This window comes from Polyodon spathula, chromosome 8 (assembly GCF_017654505.1).
Source record: "Polyodon spathula isolate WHYD16114869_AA chromosome 8, ASM1765450v1, whole genome shotgun sequence".
In the NCBI taxonomy this organism is placed as follows: Eukaryota; Metazoa; Chordata; class Actinopteri; order Acipenseriformes; family Polyodontidae; genus Polyodon; species Polyodon spathula.
The window spans coordinates 27,239,101-27,262,509 of NC_054541.1; the positions used below are offsets into that span (position 1 = coordinate 27,239,101).

The 23,409-nt window shown below is 36.6% G+C and overlaps 1 protein-coding gene across 3 annotated transcripts in view; it reads right to left on the reverse strand.

The window, feature by feature from the left end:
- The window catches only part of LOC121319702 (diphosphoinositol polyphosphate phosphohydrolase NUDT4B-like), a 38,549-nt gene extending 15,490 nt beyond the window's left edge, over positions 1–23,059 (reverse strand). For 2 of the 3 annotated variants that reach the window (XM_041257393.1, XM_041257392.1), the window contains exon 1: positions 22,650–23,059. In XM_041257393.1, the coding sequence (XP_041113327.1) occupies positions 22,650–22,748 (99 nt within the window). In that variant the 5' untranslated portion in view covers positions 22,749–23,059. The remainder of the gene's footprint in view (positions 1–22,649) is intronic. The other variant, XM_041257394.1, reaches the window with a different exon arrangement.
- Positions 23,060–23,409: the final 350 nt, after the last annotated feature.

Here is a 23,409-nt window from a genome sequence, read left to right on the forward strand (position 1 = left end):
AGCTTGCAAGGGGTGCAGAAGATATTGCAATTACCATCAAACCCATACCATGTGTACAATTTCACAGGTCAGCTAGAACAGCTTCAAATAGCCTCCTAACAGACCAATGCATTAGATGCATCAGCAGCCCAAGGAAATGGGAATTGTTATTACTCTCTGTAAATGGCAGCTAGAAATGTGTTTGGCCTAGAATGTAAAAGGATATTAAGAGGGAAATGTGAACAAAATAACTCAAGCTTTCTCAAACTGCCCACTTGTCTCCACAATGACCCTGGCACATATTGTATGTTTCTACGTGCAATGTCTGACTAAATATTGTGCTGCTTTCTGATTAGAAGTGTCCTGACAACATTGTCCTGGGGTTACAATGGAATGGGAGAAGTTAATGGCAGTGGCGCAACAGGAGAATTGGAAACTACAGGAACTAGAAACAGGGAGGACCGCCACAACATATTCTTCAAAGAGGGTAAACAATACATACATTAACGTACTAAGAATTTGGGGTACAGAGTTTTCCAGCAGGTGAGGAATGCAAAATAAATGTATACTTCTGGTATTATATTATTATCAATACACTATGGAGAAAAAATAAATAAAAATAAAGATTGCAATTAACCAAGTCTCAACTCGCGCTCATCCCAGATCTGATGAGCAATGAACACATCGAATAGAACTCACTGCCCAATACTTCCACAAGAGGCCGTCTAGCCAAGGTACTGTCTTGTTACTTAAGACATTTCTATTTAAATTAAGAAACTGCTTAACAGTGTAAAGCTCCAGAGCCCCACACCTACTTCATCTACTGTGTGTCATTCTGAGCATGGCCGTGAAAAATGGCCTGTCGTTAACGGCGGGACACTTCTGCACAATACAGTCATTATTATTTATAAAAGACTGTTATTATGGATACAACCCTAGAGTCTGTATGTCAATTTAATATTGTATACCATGCAGCACAAAGCCAACAATATTATGTCTTAAATTAAAATGTCAATGAACATGAAAGCAGAATAGGCAAGATAAGAGTCAGAGATGTGGTACCGATAGCAAGACGAGTAGCAGGAGATGCCCAAAACGTGACAGGGTTACTAAAGCTAGACTGCTGTTATAGAACAGCCTTGTGTCAGGGGTGAATAGGGAGGTAGTTATTATTCAATAAAAACTACACAGTGGAATGCTTAGAGAACATTTCAGCAAAAAATACATTTGACTTACCATACACAAATATATAAACAAATAAATAAAATTAATAAATTCAAGAGCAGTGAATTGGTGAAAGGCCCTATACCATCAACCCTATTTACCATCAACATAGTCTAACTGTGAGGGAACCATATAGGTGAACTATTGCATTGCAAAATAATGATGATGTCACTGTCAAGCTTTAACACTGAAAGAGTTTCTCAAGGATTGAAGACAGGAACAGTCAAGTGAAAGACCCAAAACAATGAAAAACACCACCACACCAATAACTACCACAGCTCTTGCATTTTCCATTATTGACAATAAATGGTTAAAATTCACGATGTGGTTTCCTTACATATTTAAGTGTAAAAGGCTTCCGTTTATCTATAGCGTCTGTAAGAAGCTATTGAGCTCATCCCTGGTATCGTGTAGATATTTTAACAATGAAATTGGGAATACAGTATACAGTTTATCAGTCACTGCTGTCAATAATTATGACAGGGTGATGTTCAGTTCTAAAATATCTGACTGCTAACCCATGCCATAGCTCCAGTGTAAAAGGAAATATGTGGGCTCTGCAAGATGCAGTCTAATTGTACCACAGGTAGAAGAGCCACCACAACTTAACCCAAAAATAAATTTTCCTACTTTAATTACAATATTATTTTTTCTTAAAAACTAGTGTGTTATGATGCAAATGTATTAGGGTTTCGTGTACTGTACTTTGACAAACTGCCCTTGTTTCATGTAAGCTCTTGTTACAAGTGTTCCTCTGCTGTTCTATAGGGTTTTAAGTTTAGCTATGTCAAATTACATTAAAAACAACAGTTTGGTTCAAATGTTAAACTGGTGCTTATTTGCTAGTTTCTGTAGCCTACTGTATTATGCCAAACCACATGATCTTGCCAGGACAAGTTTAAATGCGTTTCCTCTCTGTTGCTGCAAAAACTTTTAAAATGAATTTATTATTGCCTCACTTAGAGGCCTCCCTGGTAATTCACCTTACAGTAGAAAACATTTCAGAAAATGGAATGGTGGTAAACGCCCTTGCCTTTAAGGGGTCTCCCTGTGCAATGTGAAAGATAGCAAGAATGCAGTGTAATGGCACAGTCATCTAGGACTGCAGCTTTTGGCGTTGCTGATTAGAATACTGTATCCAGGCATGCAGTCATGTGAAAGTCAATTGCAGAACTGCTGAATAGCAAGACTGCTGTGTTTCATTAAATCATACAGAGGCTTTGTGAAAGCCTTAAATCAGCACCTTTCTGCATAAAAAACAAAAGCTTAGATTTGATGGTAGTTTGTCAACAGAAGAACCAACAAATATGCATGTATGAAGTGTAAAATGCCTCCAACAACAACTGTTATGCATGACTTTGCAAATGTCAGGAATTCAGATGGCTCAACACACAGCTGCTCTATGGCTTTAGACTCAATGATTTTGTTAAGCCATGAATAGGGAAGGATTTAGAAAAACATCTGCAACATGGAGGAGACACAAGCTCGTGGCAAAGGCCAAATTACTACAGAAATGTCTGGGGCTCCTGAGTGGCGCATCCAGTAAAAGGCACTCCACGTGGAGTGCAGGATGCACCCTACAGCCTGGAGATCTCAGGTTCGAATACAGGCTTTGTCACTGCCAACTGTAACCGGGGGTTCTTAGGGGGCGGCACACAATTGGCCAAGCACCGCCCAGGTAGGGAGAGCTTAGGTCAGCATGGGAATCCGCTGTTCACTGCGCACCAGTGACCACTATGGCCGATATGGCGACTGTGGTTCTGAAGTGGAGCCATCAGATCTGTGTTGTCCTCTGGCACTATAGGTCTTCGTGCCTTGCTGTGGATCCACAGTACAAAAAATGACGGATTGACAGGTGCATGTTTCAGAGGACTGGTGTTCCAGCCTCCGTTTCCAGAGTCGCCAGGGGGTTGCAGAGGTGAACTGGCACACAAACAACAATTGGGAATTCCAAATTGGGGAGAAAACCACGGTAAAACAAACAAAAAAAAACATTGGCAACAATTTAAAAAAAAAATAATAATAATGTCCGAGCAAACATGTATGAGTAAGGGTAACTGGATTGTCAGTAGATTGTCAATCCCAGCCCTCTTCCACTACATAAAGTGAAAGAAACTGCTGATAGCATCTTCAATGGACTGCACTATTGCTCTGTTCCTATCATGCGCCCTTTTATCCTGCATATTGGTAGAGGATATCATGACCAAAACACCAAACAATTATCTGCAACTTCAGCAGCACAGCACCAAATTCCAAAGCCCATTTCAGCCCCCTTCCCTGGCACAGCCCAGTTCTACTTTCTGTACTGAACGTTATGTTCACTCCCCTAATATGCTCTTTACCTTCTCCTGGCTGACTGCCATGCACAGAGACTGGCTTGGTCCATTCATACATTGTAAATGTTCATCTCAGTTTAAAAAAAAAAAAAAAAAAAAAAAAAGGATTTGTTTCATTTTGAACTGGGTCTGTGTCAGTGTGTGGCGGGTTCATCTAGAGGGAACTATAAACAGGGCAGAATGTGCCTCGCTGCCGGAACAGAGCACAGGAATGAATGTAGTGTTTCTATCAATGGAGCATCACACTGATCTATTCAAGAATCAATGGTTACACTTTAGGCTATACTTGCAGCAGTGTTTTAAATTAATCTTAGTTAAAAATGAATAGAATAAAGTAAAGAAAAGACAATTGCTGTTCAGGCAGTGACAGGATATTCACTAGCATCTGTGTAAAACTACAGAGACTTTAAAAAAAACTAAAGTTTTTAGTTTCTTAGATTATTATTTTAATTACAATTTCTCTCCATCATTACACTCATGAGTAAACCCTATTTTAATATTTATAAGCTTCTTGTATATTATGTATTCTTTTAAGTTTAAATACATTTTGATATTAATGAAATTGGTCTAGGCTGTTGTTGGTTTCCATATTAGAAAATTAAAATGTACACAAAACAGATGTTGAAAAATTAAATAAAAAAAAGAGAGCTGAATGAAATTGCAGCACACTAGTGGTTTAGTCCACTGCAAACAGACTAAGTTCAGGACTAGAAAATGCCAATGCACTGAAAAAATGTATCCCAAATGCAGTGTACTAATCAGAAGCTCCAGCTAATTAGTTTAGTTGATCTGATCAAGCAGACCAAGTCAGACTTCATCATGGGAACCAACCCATAGACCAGTATAAGGAAAATATAAACCAGGATTTGAAGAATCATTTTCTGTGTGATGTAGTGAAAATAACAAATTTATAAAGTTAATTTATTAAATGATATATTTTTTAGGACTTCAACCAACATAATCTGTCATTTAAAATGTATAATAAGTGGATCAACTGTTCTACACAATGCATATGCTGTAAAACAATGTTACTGCAGGACAATCCCACTGTGCTCTACACACACGTTTATGATGTATAGCCTGTTTGACAAAGGCGGTTTAGTTGTGTACTTTCAATATTCTTCAATATACATTTGTGTGGTTATTTTAATATGTTTATTAATGGTGCGTTAGGCCAAGCAAATATCAGACTCACAATATTGGATGTATCAAGTGGACTAGATTTGGTATGCTGCAATTGACCCTCTCTTTTTTAATATAGTGAAAATATAGTTTATTTAAACCTCCTGTTTGTCATTCTATATACAGTAGAATGTTTTATTTGCACACAAAGTCATTTTAACATTATCATCACAGGCTTGATTCATTCTGCTCACTTCTGGTAGAACACCTCTAATAACACCTCACTGCCCCCCTCCCTGCCCCCCAATTTAAGACAAAAAACAAACAAACAAACAAACAAGAACTACCAAGAGTTTTCTAGCAGCACAGCTTTCGTGCTACATAATCAAATCAATAAATCACATTCACTTTTGCCAGTTATAAAACTGAAACAAGATGCCCGAGAGGCTGCTTCACATGAACCACTGGGTGGCTTCACAGACATGTATCTTAAAATAAAAAAGGGCTTTTACTCTTAACACCAAGATATTTGAAAATATGGTGTTCTGTCTTAATAATAACAAAGGGGCATCTAAAACATCCTATACCGTTATATTTGAGTAGTTTCTTCATTAATGTTAAAAAATAAAATAAAAAAAAGTGGTAAAATAATTACCACTGTTTTTACATCAACCATCACAAATAATTATGTGGTGAACAAAATGCAAGCAGCTTTCCAGAGTTCCAATACAGGTGACTTTGTGAAATCCCTGAATAAAATGTGTTAATAACTAGAAATAACACTAATGTTGCTGGCTGATGAAATAAACTGGATGGTGCCCTCATGATAGATGGCAGTTCAGGCAGGTGTTCTCAACAGGGACTAAGCACTTCATCTTATTAACATTGTTCAAAGATGACTTGAGGTAGTCCCAAACCCACCTGTGTTTGCATTCTCTACTATAATTGTTGTACAGGAATGAGGAAATAATGCAGAGAGTACTGACATAATTGACAGGAAAATGCTGCAGAATTAGATGTACAGGAAACCAAAAGCCATGGGAGGTCTGTGCATTACAATTCAGCTAATAAATAACAATTCACAGTCCTTGCTTCTTCACTAAACAACTTGTTAAGGATTGTAACTATAATGCTTGCATTTGTTTTGCAATGCAATCGGTTTTTACAAAAGACAACTACAACCCCTGTTTGTTTACATCCCATGCCATCATGTCACTGCAGGCACAAGGCACGTCTTCCAAAAACAGGATTTATACAAGTGCCCCCCTCCCCATGCTTACCAGTGCATTTTTCACAAGTATACGGCATATGCCATGTTTCACTCTGTTTCAACAATAGCATTCCAACATTTACCTGCATAGCATGGCCTGCATCCAAACCAGGTCTGAAACAGGTTTCCTTAGCAAAAGCAGTAGTCGAGGGGTATGGCACGGAGGAAATTACCTTTTGGAGGCAAGGAATCATTTTTTATTAGCATATAAGTGCAATTCCCATCTTGGGAAATGACTACTATACTGAAATGTATTGATTGTATTGAGCCCCTTTAAGACAGCAATGCGATAAAGTTACAGCTCAGTAAGTTATATCATTTAAGAATCTGCATGGTACGGTTCACTTAAACAAAATATTTAGCTGGAAAACCTGCTCGATTGCTCAATACTTAATCCAACAGCGTGACTACCATTCTTTTATGTTACTGACAACAATACTTCAATAAGTATTAAATACGTAGGACTGCAAGCCTGATGTGGATACAGATCTTATGTAAAAAGCACATGACAAGGCTGTAAAGAAAGTAAACAGTCAATACTGTTGTGAAAGTCGAAAAATAAAGTTATTGATTTATTTATTTATTATTATTTTTTTTTAATTGTACTTTGTGTCAAGCTGTGTTTTAACACCTGCTGTCCTACAGAATTACGTGAGAAACACTGAATCCCAGGCTTTTTATGGCAATTGCCGATATTCAGGAAATTGTCAACTCCCCTGTACATCTGCTGTCCCTGATCCTTGCCATCCTAAAAATCTATAGTTTCCTTTGTGTTTCTCCAAACCAATAGACTGAGGAGGACTTAAAATCATTCCCAGAGCAGATAACCTACAAAAGCTGAAATATAACCATTTTGTAACACTAACTTGTTGAGAACACGAACATGCAATTTAAAAATTGCAAATAGCCACCTCAGCTGATGTTTTTCCAGAGGACGTGGTGCCTGCTGACTCAATCCAACTAACCTTATTTCTTGCTGTACTTTATCCATTATTTTCAATGTATCACCTAGTCTGTGGATCTGGCTTTTTAAAAATGCTCTGTTAGTTGCCCCGATATCTAGCTTGTGTAGTCCAGGAAGTCTCCCAACAGCCTTAACACATTCAACATCTGCCCTGGGTATTGCTTCAGAACCATAACTTATATCCATTAAATCACAGTTTATCTTGACTGCAATAAGCAAGATTTTACAGCAATTAAAATACATTCTGCATGATTACACTATGTAACACAATTTTGTTCCTGGGTAGTAAGTGTTATTTCCTAATTGCTTATGCCTCAAAAGTATAGAAAATGGCTAATATTCCCCACAAACTTTGCTTTTGTGACCAGGACAGTGATATTTCAAAATATCACTATTTCCAATGGGGAAAACAGGCAAATGTGTGTCTTTTCGTTCACATAAAAAGTCAGAAAAAAAAAACATATGAATCCAAATTAACATGTTTTTATACTAAAGTAATACAAAAATGACTACAAAAGATTTAGAAGTGAGTAGTTTTTGGAGATTTACGATTATACTGTAAATACAGTATAATCGTAAATCTCAAAACTACTCACTTCTAAATCTTTTGTAGCCATTTTTGTGAGTAGTTTGCTCTTTGGAATACCCACTATTACACTATTCTGCTGGGGGTGGAGTGGTTTGGAGCTTGCTTGCCTATATTTGATGAAACATGCAAGGCCATTATTAAGCACAAGTTCAATAATAAAAATATAGGTTAATGTGACCTTACGTACAATTTCTGGTGATTGGTTTTTCTAATGAACGCTATAGAGCATTTTTGAAACCATTTATCTGGATTACGAGACACTGTTTTAAACACTATCAAATGCAGGTCCATGTTGACTTCAGTTGTATGCTATATTACTGTCAACCATATCTCTCAGTCTCAATAGCTCTCATTAAAGAATTGTATATTATTTACATTCAGTACATGGTCTAGTTCCGGCTCTATTATTGGTTGCCCATCATTAAAAAAAGAATTGGTCAGGTTAGTCAGCAGTGACATCTACACAGTACTTATAAAAACTCTTTCAGTGTACTTTCCCAGTCCAGTCCCATCGCACAGGCTCTTTACTCTGGTTTCTTGGGTCTCTCTTTAGCCTACAGTTGGTGGTCTTTCTCTTCTTTCATATATTTTCCATCAGCAAGTCACTCATGAGTGACAGCCATCCTCTTATTGCAGGAGATCATTCTTGAGTGCATTTGTGATTATCTTTTGTGTCAACCAAAATAATGGAGGCACACAGACCTTCACATCCACACAGGACCACCTGGACCTGGGACACTATTTTGGGGCCTCCAACTGAAGGTAACTAAAAAAGACCTATTTTAAAATACAATACAATGCCACCGGTCATGCACTTCCATTTACTCCATGAGCAACAACAATCTTTATATAGCGCCTTTCATAGCGGTCCACCTTCATAAAGAGCTTTACAAGATACGAGACTAGGGTGTGTGAACCAAGCATCAGCTGCAGAGTCACAACAATGTCTCACCCAAAAGACGGAGCACAAGGAGGTTAAGTGACTTGCTTGTCACACAATGAGTCAGTGGCTGAGCTGGGATTTGAAAAATCCCACCTGTAAATTAGGCCAGACCTTGTAAAATGCTAATATAGTTGTTTGTAATAAATATTTGCATTAAAACCTTGAGACTGTCGAAAATGAAGGGCATTATTACAAAAATATACAATTTTCATAAAATTACAAATTAAATACAATGTTCAGGACACTTCTCTCTCCCATCCGTAGTTTCATCTCCAACAACGCAGTTTGGTTTATGCTGTACTTGCTGGCATGTGTTTCTTTTATACCCTGGACAGACAGAGTTCCCTTTAGAATCTCGTCCCGAGTTAACTAGTTTTTTTTTTTTTTTTTTTTTTTCTTTCTTAATTTAAGCGTGCCTGATTGGGAAAAAAAGTTAGGCGGGGCAGTGTATTTTACTTTTGTATTTTACTATTGCACATTTTTCAGCAATAATATCTATTACATAACTTAATGTTCATATATTGAACAAGACTTACACATTTTACCATATGAATAGTACTTTAATAATAGGACAGTGTGAGAATTTAACAGAGTATCATTACAAACATTTTAAAATGATCAGTGATCAGCGCTTTTACTTTTGAGCTTCTCTACTGTGCTCTCTGGATACGTATTTCCAAAAGCTCCTTGTTTGGTTTCAAAATGCCTTTTCATCTTGTATTCCTTAACTACTGACACACATTCAGTGCACAATAAGCACATTGGCTTTGCGTTCGGTACAGTTGGTAAAATAAATAAGTATTTATTGCTCCACTAATTGCTGAATCTACAATTTTCACCATTTTTTTGTTCTTACTAGCTAGAGTAGAGAGAGCCATGTTATAGCAATACAAGTAAAAAAACTAAAGATCACTCTGAGTACGTAGTATTATTAAGGAGTTAATGACAAATTAGAAATAATAAGTTATAAAACTAAAGGTTTCTCCTCAACCACCGTGTTGTTTCCTTGTGTTGAGCGGGTGACGGAGTAATGGATTTATATATATAAAATCCCACATATCACATGGAGCTCTTTTTCAACATTTTATTTATTTATTTATTTATTATTTTTAATTGAGGTGGAAATTCTGGTGGTGTAAATGAGTGCAAGGTATTTTTGGTCATTTGTAGCAAATACGAACATCTGACTTTTGTAACCGAATACATGTAAAAAAAAAATGTATTCAAATATTCAGATATTTGTACCAGCACTATGTTATTATGCACGTTGAAACAGAAGCCTTAACTGCAGGAGGTATGCGAGTGGTGGTTTGACTGCTGGGGTAGGGTCATGGTTGAACAAACAGACATTAACAGTCAGCCTACATGTAGAATACAATTTGCCTTGCTGGGCAATAATAGAGTCCTATTTATATTACTTTTCACAAAACAGATTTGAAAGTATTAAAAAGTTTTAATAAAAATCCAAGCCTTATGAACACATACTATATAATGACAACCAGGAATTCCTTAAAAAAAACTGCAGTGAAAACCATTAGCATCTGTCGTAAAGCTTCTTTCAAATACAAATTGAACTTTTCTTCATCCCTGACACATAACTAAGCATTTATCATTTCAGAATTCCCCAAGGGTGCATTTCTATAATAGATTGCTGGAAGCATGCCTCTAGGCACTGGTCTGGGCATAGTAAAGGTGGACTGAGGTAAGGTACCGACCTTCTGGAACAAATCAACTGACCATCTGGAGCCAATCATGGGCATGTAAAACCAGGACAATCTCAGCTTTGTAGTAGAAAATAAACTTTGCTTTGTTTGTAGTGCTGAGCTAAAGAACTTTTCCTTAAAATGCATGGCATCAGGAATACAGCACTTAGATATACGTTACCCAGATACACGTCAGTCCTGTTTTACCGTCTTGGAATTAAGAAATCCGACTCCATCACAAGTTCCCTTATACATAGCCCATCTCTTCAGTGTTACAATTGATTTAATTATCTGTCACAGCCCGCATTTTCACAAGCGTAATTCAGTCCATCCGTAGTGGGAGTACCTACAGTACCCAAGCGAATTTCACTGGGACAAAAATGCAGTCGACAAAAAAAGAACGATAACTGCAATTTCAGCTCCAGTCATGTAAAACAGTTTATACTAGAGGAGATACTGTGATTTTTTTTTAATATCTGTGTTCTTTAGTTACTTTCGTGCGTTTTCATTTACAAGTGCTCTGCGATAGGCTAGCCTTTTATCGAGCACTAGTTCTGCAATTTTGAATACTAGTTTTGGATACCATTTCAATTCTGGATACTGTGTTGATTTTTTTTCTGAATCTTTTGCTAAATTGCATCAACTTTTTTTTTTTTTTTTTTTTTTTTTTTTTTTTTACACAATTCTGCGCATGGGTACCATTTTTGTTTCATTTTACTGTTGGATCATAATGGGGAATTTTATATACTGCTACAATATGTCTTGCAAAAGCAGTGCAGTACAGTGAACCGGAATCAATGAACATACTGTGTTACAGTCCACGTGTCCACAGTTGTTTGTTTGGGTAAGCAACATTTTCACAATCCTATCGTTCTGAATTAAAATACTTCTGTTAAAATATAGTACTGTACCATCACAACAAACTACAGTACATCAAAATGGTAGCCTACTTATTTTAAAACAGTCCTTTTAGCTATGTAGTTTTGACAGTGTGTCTATTTTTGAGTTCCCTGAAAAAAGGACAAGGATTTAAGCAGGACACAATTAAAGAAACAAATATCCGTCACACTCTTTTAACCGAGACTTAACATTTAAAAGGGTTGTATATGTGAAGTGCTGACTGTATATCCCTAGCCAAAAAGCACATTACATGTGTCAGGAACAAAAAAAGCAGTTTGTCAACATCTACAGAATACCATCTCTCATTACAATTGCTACAGTAGCATCAAAATCAAATAAACGGTTCCCATGATATACATATGTACAGTGCATTTAGGGTTATTGCAATTACAAAATCAGGAATGCAAACACCCAAGAAAAGGAAAGGTTCCAGAAGACTTGATTTGCTATTGGACCATTAAACTGCTATTAAACTGCCAGACTGTATTACATCATGTATTGGGGATCACACAGAAACCTAATCTTTCCCCCTTTCAATGACTGCCCTTCTCTTTTGGAAAAGCAACATCCCTAAAAAGTCAATGCAGGCTTAAAGATAACTGTGTGTGAGATAGCAGGGAGGGGGTTAAATCCTCCCTGCTTAAAAATCCATGTGAAAATGCACTTTTGGGTGAATGGGCTAAGGGTTTGTAATTGTTTTATTGTTTAGATAATCCCCTGCACCTGGTGCTAATTGTAAATTGGAGCCAGGTGCAGGGTATTTAAGAGAGGCAGCCAGTCTGTTCTGGGCTGCTGAGTGAGGAGCCCAACTGTGTGTGTGAGCAGTCGTCTTGAAAGTATCGTGTGAAACTTGCGTTATTTGTGTGGTTTTTTTTGGCAGGTAAACGGCGTATCCGTCCTGCGAGCTAGTCAGGAACCTGCAACAAATGTTTAGTCAGTGCTCCGAAGGAGCTAAGTGTTTGTTTTGTTTTTTGCTTATTTTTGTTATTAAAGTTGCGCGTCAGCGCTATTTTTCTTTCAATCTTGTGTGTTGTCTGTGATTTTAGAAGGGAAAAGAACCCAAGCGGGTCTGTTTGGTGAACCTGCCATCACGTTGTGCAACATTACTGAAGACTTGATGCTTGCATTATAGTTTGGTGAAAATGCCAGTTTAGTAGTACTGTTAGATAAAAATTAGTTCATAGGCCTCTGACGAACATTTTTTCAAACAAAGCAGTATTGCATCAAGCTCCCCTATGGGATCACTCAATAAGTGCAAAACATATAGGTTGGATTATTACATATATTGTGGGTGGTCAAGGGTAAGATTCTTCAGTACATGAATACTCCCTATCCATTACACAATCAAACAAAGTTTAAATGCGCCGTCATATCCAGTGTAAATGTATCCTTCTCTGTACAGTTAAAGGTATTTGGTCTCACGTATAGCACTGGCGTACTGTATGCCCATGTCAGTTCCAAACAATGCAAACAGGGCCTTCAAAACACCTTTTGTTTCTGATCAATGCGACAAGATCTACTTATAGACCTAGTTTGGTTTTGTATGCCTGAAATATTTCCATGTGACTATTTATTTTTTAAAGTACAGACATGACAGATTACAACTGGTTTTCTGTGTGACTGAGAATTAAAATAACTGAGAACTGCAGCACCACACGCTGATCACAACACACCTTCCATCCTTAGCGGCACAATTTAATCCTAGCAACACATTGTATTTAACAATCATATTGGCAATCGGGCTTCTGGGTAAAACCCTTTTAAGGTATGAAAAATGTTTGGTTTAATGCAATAGTTTACAATGTACTTTATGGGGATTACTAAAATAATAAATCATGCCCTGGATACACTCTTCCGATACTTCAACCTGTGGGAATTTAGTTGCAAAGCGAACATACAGTTTTGCAGACTGCATGAAAACTTGTATCAAAGATGATAACCAGAGATATCTATGCATCAGATTCTTGATCAGGTAGAGGGTGACATTCACACAATGCAACCTTTCTTCTTTGTCATTGGGTGTTAGTACCTGTCCTACAGTAAATAGTAAATACAAAATAATGTATATTTACACTACCATGAGCTTTGCATCAATTACAGCAGTAAATGTGTTTTCAAAAATACTACACTCAACACTTACATACCCTTATCTATAAAGACACACAGTATATGTAATCTGCTTAGCACGTGACTTAGAGTCTAATGAAAAGCTTTCTTGGTCTCCAAAATACACCTAGTTGTTTTAATAACATAAGCGGCACATGCCCCGATAGAGACAGCCTGAAAAAATTAAAACAACTTACTCGACAAGACAGTCTACAGCATTCTGTGCACAATAAAATACATATGCACTATGTGGTAAACACTCTATATTGTAAAAAACCTACACAGTTGTATCTGCAAATTGAAATTGTTTTTATAAAAGAGAACTAGTTTATAATAAAACAATTAAGTAATTATAGTAGACCATGTTACTGTTATCTGTAAAGCCACAGAAAAATGCAATCTTCTACACTATGCAGAGATCAACAACCTCTGTGTGACCGTGCTTCTTGTCAAATGATGGTACATGATACCATTAAATCTAACAAATGGATCAGCTTGTGTGCACGACAACAGGTAGAATCTCTAGACGTTCCAACATTTTCAAATTTTCGGCCTGGTAAAACAACTGTATTTGATGATGTACTTTGTAAAAAGTAAAAATTAAAAGACTGTATTCAAATGCTACTAATCCCTGTTGTACTCAAAACTGAACATAAAGATTGTATACAGTAAGCATATGTGCATTACTCAGTTAATCTTGGTTTCAATCACATATTTAAAAGATAAAATTACTGCATCAATCTCATTTAAGTTTGTTTTATTACTGATGCTATTATTATTATTATCAAAAAATCAACCCAGCATAAAATCATGTTTTCATATTTCTAGATTCTCTTTATAGTTCTATATTTATTTACAATCCAGAATTATTAAATTGTTTAAAACAACTGCTAAATCATAATGGATTCAGTTATTATTCACTTTACTGTATTTAGAATTCAGTTTCCTTTACTCAAAACATGTTTTTCATTGCTGTTTAAATAATTTTAAAAATTCTCTTTTATTAACTTGAAATTGCCTACATAAAACATCCACTGAGTAACAGTTATATTCTCCATAAGTGTAAATCATATTGTTTAAAAAGAAATGTGGTTATTATGGCACTAGAATAATTTTTACAGCGGGGGGTGCTGAAAGCCGTTGAACAAAATTAACCCCCGATTATGATGGAAGCCACGCAAAGCCAGTGGGTGCTGCTGAACCCCCAGCACCAGCGCCCTTGCTCTGTCAAAACGGACGAGTTTCATCTTCTATTGTTGATGTCTGTAGCAGAAAACTACTAGAGTGTATTTTGAGAAGTGAAAGCATGTTTAGCACGCAGGTGGTACAGCAGACTAGATGCACTTCAGTGACACTGGAACTCACTTTGACAGTAGATACAAGTAACCCTCTTTTTATCCAATGAACCATCAAAGTTATTAAAAAAAACTTCCCATTAACAAGTCCTTCCGTGACTGCTTGTTACATAATGCGGTTCTGTGACTAATTTTATATTTAAATGATGACTGCACTGATTCAAAGATGGCATGTATTAAAATGGTGCAGCAAGAAATTAATTACAGTATGCTTAGAGGAACAAGACAGGAGTGAGATTAAAGTGCGTTAAACAAATTAATGTGTTAATCGCAGAAGTTAACTGCAATTAATTGGTAGCCCTAATTTTTATGGTCTGGAGTTGCTAGTGCTAAAAATGAACATAGAATGAAACACGCTTGACATTTAAATTAGGTGTTCCATAGCATATTTTTGATCAGTATTTTCACATATGTACTGCAAAGGATTTACCAGTGAGCAGGAGGATGATTGGAAATGTAGTTCCGAGAGTTCCATGCAGGTACATGTGAAGCCATATCGAGGCAAGGAACGCAATTTAAAAACTTAAAGTGGTCAAAATGTAAAAAAAAAAAAAAAGACAATTTAGATGTAGTTATTACTTATTATAATTTAGCTATTTTTATTGGTAGTATGTTTGTATTTTGTTGTATCTTTTTACCAATACAGTAGCATACTGTATTTGCAAGTTTTTTTTTTTCTTTTTTGAATAAATAGACACTCAACATCTGGTGTGATATTATATATATATATAAATAATCTACCTCTATACACAGAAATTATTTTCATTTATCACAAACAAGATATTATGTTTCCAGTTTCATTTCACAGCTGACCTGCATTCACCATTTCAGCTTTTTTTGGTAAAAAAAAAAAAAAAAAAAAAAACACACATTACAAAACCCTGTATAGCTCTGCAACTATACAAGCAATTTCAATTCTGATTCCAGATTTAAAATCCTTGTAAAATTGTTCAGCTCCTACATCATTTATTTTGTATATCATTTAGAAAAAAAATAGTACATTTGTATATAAATATTCATTATTAATTATACAATTGTTTATTTTTTTTATAGGCATGGCTTATGTGAAAAAATAGAACACATCCCACCAGCAAACATTATATTATTGGAAAGGTATACTTAAAGTCTTTCTAGTGATATATTGGGTTCCAATTTGTGATTTATGGTTACCAAACTACAAGCACTAACGCAAAGTTGTCATATTCACGTCCAAATATGGTCATTCCCCGTCGGTGGCATAGGGTTAAACAGTTGTAGCAAAACATGGGAACATGTAATACAATAAAATAAAAAGGTCCTTACGTACCCTTTAATTTAATGCTAAAATAGGATTTACTATGGGCTGTAGGAGTGAAGCAGTGGCATGGATATTTAAAAAAAAAAAAAAATATCAGGGCTATAAAATAATAAAAACAAAAGCAGACATTCAAAAATAAAATGATTTGAGAGATAAAACCATTAGGGAGGAAAAAGACCCGATACAGAATAGTTTGAGATTTCACTTCATGTACTTAAATGAAAGAACCTGAAAAAAAAAAAAAAACTTTATAGTTACCTCAATAAGCCAGACCTATGGCATTAGGAGTCTATTAGTTTAGGCCTGTGACAAGGCTGGTGAGTGGATAAAGGCCCAGAGACAGACTGCAGTTTAAAAAGATAAAAATATTTTAAATTTTAAATAAACACAAAATAAAAGTGCACAAGGGCAAAAACAAAGATATTTAAACACAAATAACGAAACACAAAGCAAAAATAAAGGTTTCCAGGCTGGGCAATGCCTTCACTGGATGAGAAAATAAAACAGCAAATACAAATACAAATACAAATACCAGCTTACTTCTTCAGCTCCCTCCTCTCCCTAATGGGAATCCGAGGCCTCCTTTTATGTCAGGTGGCTGGGTGCTGATTGATCATTAATTACTCTAATTAACCCCTGCCACCTGAACACAATAAACCCAGGCAGGTAGGGGAACTTAACCCCATAACTGCCAATTTATAAAGGGCAGAGCTCTGCTCTGCCACACAGACAAACACATTAATGGTTGTCTGGGTTTAACATAAATATAAGTACAAAGCAAGTACACATACTGCACTGTTATTAAGTTTAAGAACCTAGATTACACAATAGTCTGTCCCCCAACTTGTGAAAAATGCTAACCAAACTGAATTCTTTGTATATTAAGGTTTGGACAATTAGGACGCTAACATATACATCTCACTAATGGAAATCACCTTTCGAAGTTCCCCTTTTTTGTAACACCATCCCTTTTCAAGGCTAAAAGACTGAAGCATTTTAGCTGCTCCCATTTGAGTTCTCTGGTCACAGATTTGGTGTACAGCAGCACATTTGGATCAGAAGAAAAGTATCATTACTGGTTTGCAGCTGTGTTAAACTAGTGGCCTAATGTTTTACACATTCTCTCCCAAAAGAGTTATGAGTGAAAACTGAAATATAGTCATTCTGGATTTGAGAGCCTACATCACTACAACACATTGATTGCCAAACAGTTTCACAATAATTTCTGGTAACTGCAGAAATAAAAACAAGGCCATTCTATATCAAATTCTTATTTGTAGTGGATATCACAAAAGTATATACAACATTACATCCCAAGAACTTTAGTGTATGCTGTGTGTGACTTAGTGGCCAGAATCCATACAATATAAACACATATTCTGGCTCATACTACTTATTATGGGATATTTACTTAGCACCCAGTTACTGTGGAAACTGACAGAATTAGTTTTTCTTAAACAGTCAAAATAAAATAGTTTTTCATATGTCAACTTGTTTAAGGGACTACAGTGCATCACAGATCTGACCAGGGATTCACCTGTACTGCAAACAGACTGCCTCACACCTTGATTTGAACACTTCTCTGCCCAGGTGAGCAACAAGAGTAGTATACTTCCTTGCATTTCATTCCTTCAGACAAATTAGATGTGGAAAAATACTTTCAAGTGCTTATTAGTGCAGAGGGAATACAGTCATTTGGGATTTTCATATGTAAAATGGCCAGTGGCCAGAAAAAAAAAAAAAAAAAAAAGATAAAAAAGTAAAAAAGTTCCTGTAAGTAGGGTTAGCAGAAAATGCCTTTTTCTTAATTCAAACGGTCACAACCAGTTCCCTCTGTGGACTACTTACTATAGGTTGATTTTCTGGTTGTCAAAAGCCCTCATAATTGTAGTACAGAACAAGAACAAGTTCTTGCTCTAAATAGGTGATACCATAAATACAGCCTGGAGAGGTCATCTTGACACAAAAATGCAATTCTATGGCTACCTTTTAAGACCTGGTAAAGCATGCTAAATTATATTAAATGATAACAACATTTTACAGAAAATACCAACAGACCATATTTTCCATATTTTCACCGTGGGTGTAACAACCTTTCAAAACATACACTTATCTTTCAAACCTTATAGGGCACCACACCTTTAAATAATGTATTGTGAAACAAGAGATTGTATTCTTCTATGGAAAGTGCCTGGAGAAATGACCTATATGCGGTAAAGTCTCCCATTCCCTCACAGCCAATTCCACTATTAGAGGCTAAAACTACCTCACTACCCCATTCCTCAAGGACAAGCTTGTCACTGAGCAGCAGGCAGCAAGGTCATTAGAACTTAAATTTTAAACCAAATGGGGATAATAACATGCAAACTCACAACCCAAGAACACAGGGTCAGGCACCAGGCTACTCTGATGGGGTTGACATGGAAACTCACTTATTAGTATTCAGATTTTAGAACAGTAATTCAAATTTACACGACAGCACTGAACATGTTCATAACGCATCTACAATTCAGTGTTCGCGCCAGGCTGCACCATTGCGCCAGTGCCCCCTGTGAAATAAAAAACGTCCCGCTGGATTTCTCTTAACGCACCCGCGTATCCCCCTTCCCAGACCAGTCGCAATACCAATACGCAGTAAATTAATGCATTTTGTACTAACATGACATGTCTGACGACAGGCTAATCTTTTTTACTTGTTTGTTTACACTTGCGTTTTCATAATTAAACTCCTGTGTCATTATTCTCTAGTCCAGTACACGCGCACATCCTCCTTTACAGTCAGTTTCACAGTAAAGCCTGGACGACAACATCAGGCTTGTTAACAACATGGCCCACGCAAATATAACCTTGTATCACTGTACCCGAAGCAGATATACGCATTTATCATATCATTATTATTATTATCAACATCATGTGTTGTAAAAATACAGCAAAAACTGTTTTGAAAACTGTCCAAAATATTTACTTGGGGACTAAGAATGAAAAATGTCAAAGAACAAAAATGCCATTTTTATCCAAAAGTGTGTGTGTGTGCATATATATATATATAAAGCCCCGTTATAATACAGTAACTTTTATAATTGTATTCATCACACACTCCAGGGCTTGTGCACTGTAGGCCTAATTGATGTGTCTTGTTTACAGACATTAGATTATATTTGGACACCCAATGTGTTGAAATCCATAGCCAAAGGGATCCTAGATAGATTCTAGATTATGGGTGTCTATGAGCAGTGCATCTAGACTGCATGTAGAGTACGTCCCAGGGTTTTACAGACATCACCACTTACTCCAAAGGGCGAAAGGTTAGCTGGAAACTTGACTATATTTTTAATGATTTGATAAACATTAGCATCCTCTCCTGTAAAACTGGCTATTGCATCCTTAGTTTAACTCTCATTTTAAATGCAGTACTTTTAAAACTGCAAATGATTGTAGGACACTGTTTTATGTGCCAGGTCACCGTACAGCACAAAGAAGAAAAAGAGAACCGTTTATCAAGTTCAGCACTTTATAAAACCACTACTCCGAGGATTATCAAACCAGTAACACATAAAAGCATCACCCTGACTGACAAAAAAAGAGTTGGTGACAGTCTGTCGCTCCAGTTTTCTTTACAGTGACTGCACACAGACTAAGGCAGGGTGACCCAAACAACCTTTAAATAATAAAACCCGCCCCAGTGTCAATCTTTCTGTTGCACCAATTAGAAAAGCTACTTGGAGGCAACTGCCAAACCCCTTCCTTTTTATAATATCCACCCTTACTGTGGCACTAGAGCAGTCTCATATGTGACAGAATACTGATGATACATTTTTTAATGCATAAAAAAAAAAAAAAGCGTTTGGTGACATTTGTCACATGACCGGTTATACGTCTAGCATATTATTAAAAGTTTCATCGCTTCTTTAGAGTTTATACATTTAAACGTTTGAAAGTCCCATCCCTAGTAATGCATAGTTGAAAATGAGCCGTGATCCACCTATTTAGCATTTTCTTGTCACATTATGCCTCTGCCTTTCCTAATAATGTTGAAAAAGTCTTAAACACTTTCAAAATCCTAGTTTTTCCCTGTGCTCATAGTGACTTTGACTGGTGGAAAGCTTACTTTCTGTAAACAAAGTATAAACAACAACTCCCTTTCCAAGGACTCTCTGAAGCACGCACGCCTAGTCCCAATGTGCCATGATGTAAATATTGCATAATGGGATGACAGATGCCTCTGAGTTAAAATGCTTATGTATCCACAGAAATAGTCCCAATGCAGCATGTCATCGGTGAACCTTTATAGAATACAGGCTAAAGGGTGATCACTGATAAGGTCAGCCCTCATCTACCTCAGTTCTCTGTATCAACACCTAAATCAAGCAGCTTGGTCATTCTTAAAGACTTAAAGAAATACTGGTATTCCCGTACTCTGGAGGGACCCATAACAGTCGCTGTCCAGTCCAGTCCATAGTAGTGAACTACAGTATTGACTTTATTCCATAATTTGCACTGCAACAGCAAATAATAAAAAAAAAAGAAAACAATATACATGCGTTACAAAAAGGGCACTGACCAGTCTTGCATTTACAACTTCATTAAAACCCTTACATATGCTGGCTGGTTTCCAAAAGGCATTATTATCCCCTTTCTACTGCTGGATTAAACAGTGTAAACAGGAGATAGCACCACCAATGGAGGGATGGTGGTGGGGGTGGTGGTGGTGGGGGGGTTGGGGGATGAGTCTTTAACATTGTGCTTACGCAAATCAGAGCTATTGTTTCCTTTGGAGCCATTGGGGTTCTGTCTAATCACACATAGCCAGTGTAGGCTATTTAACACTCGATATTCAAATTAAATCAGCAAATGAATGCTATCTCTCTGGTGTGAGCTTATCATGTTCAGCATTCACTCACACTAAAGTTTGAGCACCTTTACAGTCGGGTGGCTTAGATTGTGATTGACATTGATGGTATTTTAAAACACCCAAATCAATTTCAAATTATTTGGAATACAGTTCAAAAGACTCCTGAAAGTAGGTTATTTGAACTATGCCACACAATGTCTAATAGAATGAGGCAAAGCACAGAATGTTTTATACATTGCTCAACAGTAGGAGTCCGGGGACAATATAGTTTGTTATTAAAAGGGGCTGACCCATGCCACTCTGATGATAATACACTTCTGTCAATTCTTAAGATGAAGCTGACTGTGCTTCTGCCCACCCTCACATGACTACATTAGATTTACTTGGACTAAACTACAGCAAGCACCTATAGGGCTGTTTTACATCTACAGCACCTTTCAAAAAACATGTATAATATAATATAGCACAATGAAACCAGCACACAGAATGACTAACCCTATTTTACAAAACTTTAATTTCCAATACAAATAATCAATTTGATATACAAACTGTTGGAGAAATATTTTATATAAATAAATAATAAAATATTTCTATTTATAGAAATATTTTAATATAGCAATATTTTGTTTTCTGAAACTTATCTACATAAATAAAAATTAATTACAATTATGTTTCTGTGTCCTGGCAAATTTATTTTTGTTTTGTTTATTTTTGGACAGGATTGACAAGTAATTGGAATTTTAAGAGAATATTAGGCTCATAGTGTATATTTTACATTAATCCCAAAACGTGAGATAACCCCCCCCCCCCCCACACACACACACACACACACACACACACACACAAATCATTCTGAAAGTCCTGCCACTAACTTTCTGAATTGTCATACAACACTGTTACAACTTTTGTTAAGCAAGTTAGATTATGTCTTACCCATCAGACACTGGGGGTGTATTCTAAATTTCTTTTTACCAGACAGTGAGGAATTTAATGTGAACTTCATGATGGATTTGTTTAGATCTGCAACTAAATGTCGCAATGAAGCACTATAGCATACTCAGTGTAACACTATTAACGCTGGCGAGTGTCTCGTATTGTGCTGTTGAATGTGTAAATGCACCTGTAAATGGATCACTGAAACCTCAGATGAAAAGATCTTCATCAGGCAAATCACTTTCATCATTTCATTAACAGTATAGGCGGCGGCGGCAAGATAACTTTATTCAGCAACAGTGCAATCGTTAAAAAAAAAAAAAAACAGCCGTACCTTACAAGCTGTACAGAACATTACTAATTAATAATAACAGTAATAATAAAAACCATGACACATCTCACAAAATGGCCTCTATATGATATATTTCAGTAATACTGCCCTATCTACAGAGACATCTGCGTAATTTGTTAACATTATAACATCGAAATAGTCGGGTAACCTATGTAAATTCAGACGGAATGCAGTATTACAATGCAGTGGGGGTAATAATGATTTGTAAACCACTTTTGCCACATCATTTCTTTGTATAAATACACAATCATTTGACTCAAATCTAGCCCAAATTGGATATCACACACCATTTACACGGAAGGAAACACAAATCAGCTGATATTGCGTACACTATATTTTAAATCCTAACAATAGTATGACACAGATTTTACAATCCTTTATGAAAAAGGGCTACCGTATGTAAATGTAGCCTACTGTGGTTTTATCACGTTGCCAATAACTGCTGCGCTAGAAAATGGACACAGAGAACACAAGGTAACACACACCAGTACAGTAGCGTATAAATCCACTGTGTGTCTTGATAAGCTGCAAACATGATCAAATGTATATTATTATTATTGTTTTAAAAAAAAATATTGACATAGCTGTACACCTAACTGAACAGTCTGTGGCTGTCCAGTCTAAAAGATGTTCAAAAATATGCTACGTGGAGTTCGAATCTAGTGCGATACATTTAGTATCTTCCCCAGTCTGCTGATGGTGTGTCTTGTCAATCCATTCTTACCTCATCCTCCCGTTCGTTCTTGAAACACAAACATGCCGCTCGCTTCTTATAACCCTCCCCATCGTAAGTCCTTGTCTGGTTAGGCTTGAACTTCATCATATATCCCCACCTTTGCCTCTCCCAAAGCAACAAATTTGCAAAACCAGAAGAGAGTGAAGCTAGACCCGTGTAGGGTAGCTGCTATTTAAACCGGCATGAACAGAATGGAGTCCTGGGCAGATGGTTTAGTGACAAACTGCTCTTTGTACTGTATATTTCTCCATTGAGTCCATTCGCCCGGGATACTTGGTCTGGTTTTGTTGTTGATTTACCGAATGAGCTTGCTCTCTCCTTCTGCGCCTCTCCGTGCTCCGTCTTCTATTTAACTGAACTCACAGTCTGCTAAACGCAATCCAAACCTCCTTCTGACCTTTTGCACCAGTAATGCGCAGCCGCTGCATTATCGCTACAGCAGCGTCGGTTTTTTGGTGGGAGGGATGCTGGGATCAGTGTTACAGCGTTATCACAGCAGTGTGTAATTCATACAAAATAATAACACTGAAATACAGTATTATTATTATGTTTTTTTTTTTTTTTTTTTTATTATAGCCGGCTTGATCGTACCGTAGGATATTGTTGCAATGGTGTAGTCAGCCTGTTAGTATTTCAGAAGTTAATTCAATCACTGGAGTTGAACTTGTTAGAAATGCTGTACTACCTTACTGGTAAGATGTTCTGGAATTTGTGTACACTCTAGTTATTTATGTGTTACCGGAAATAA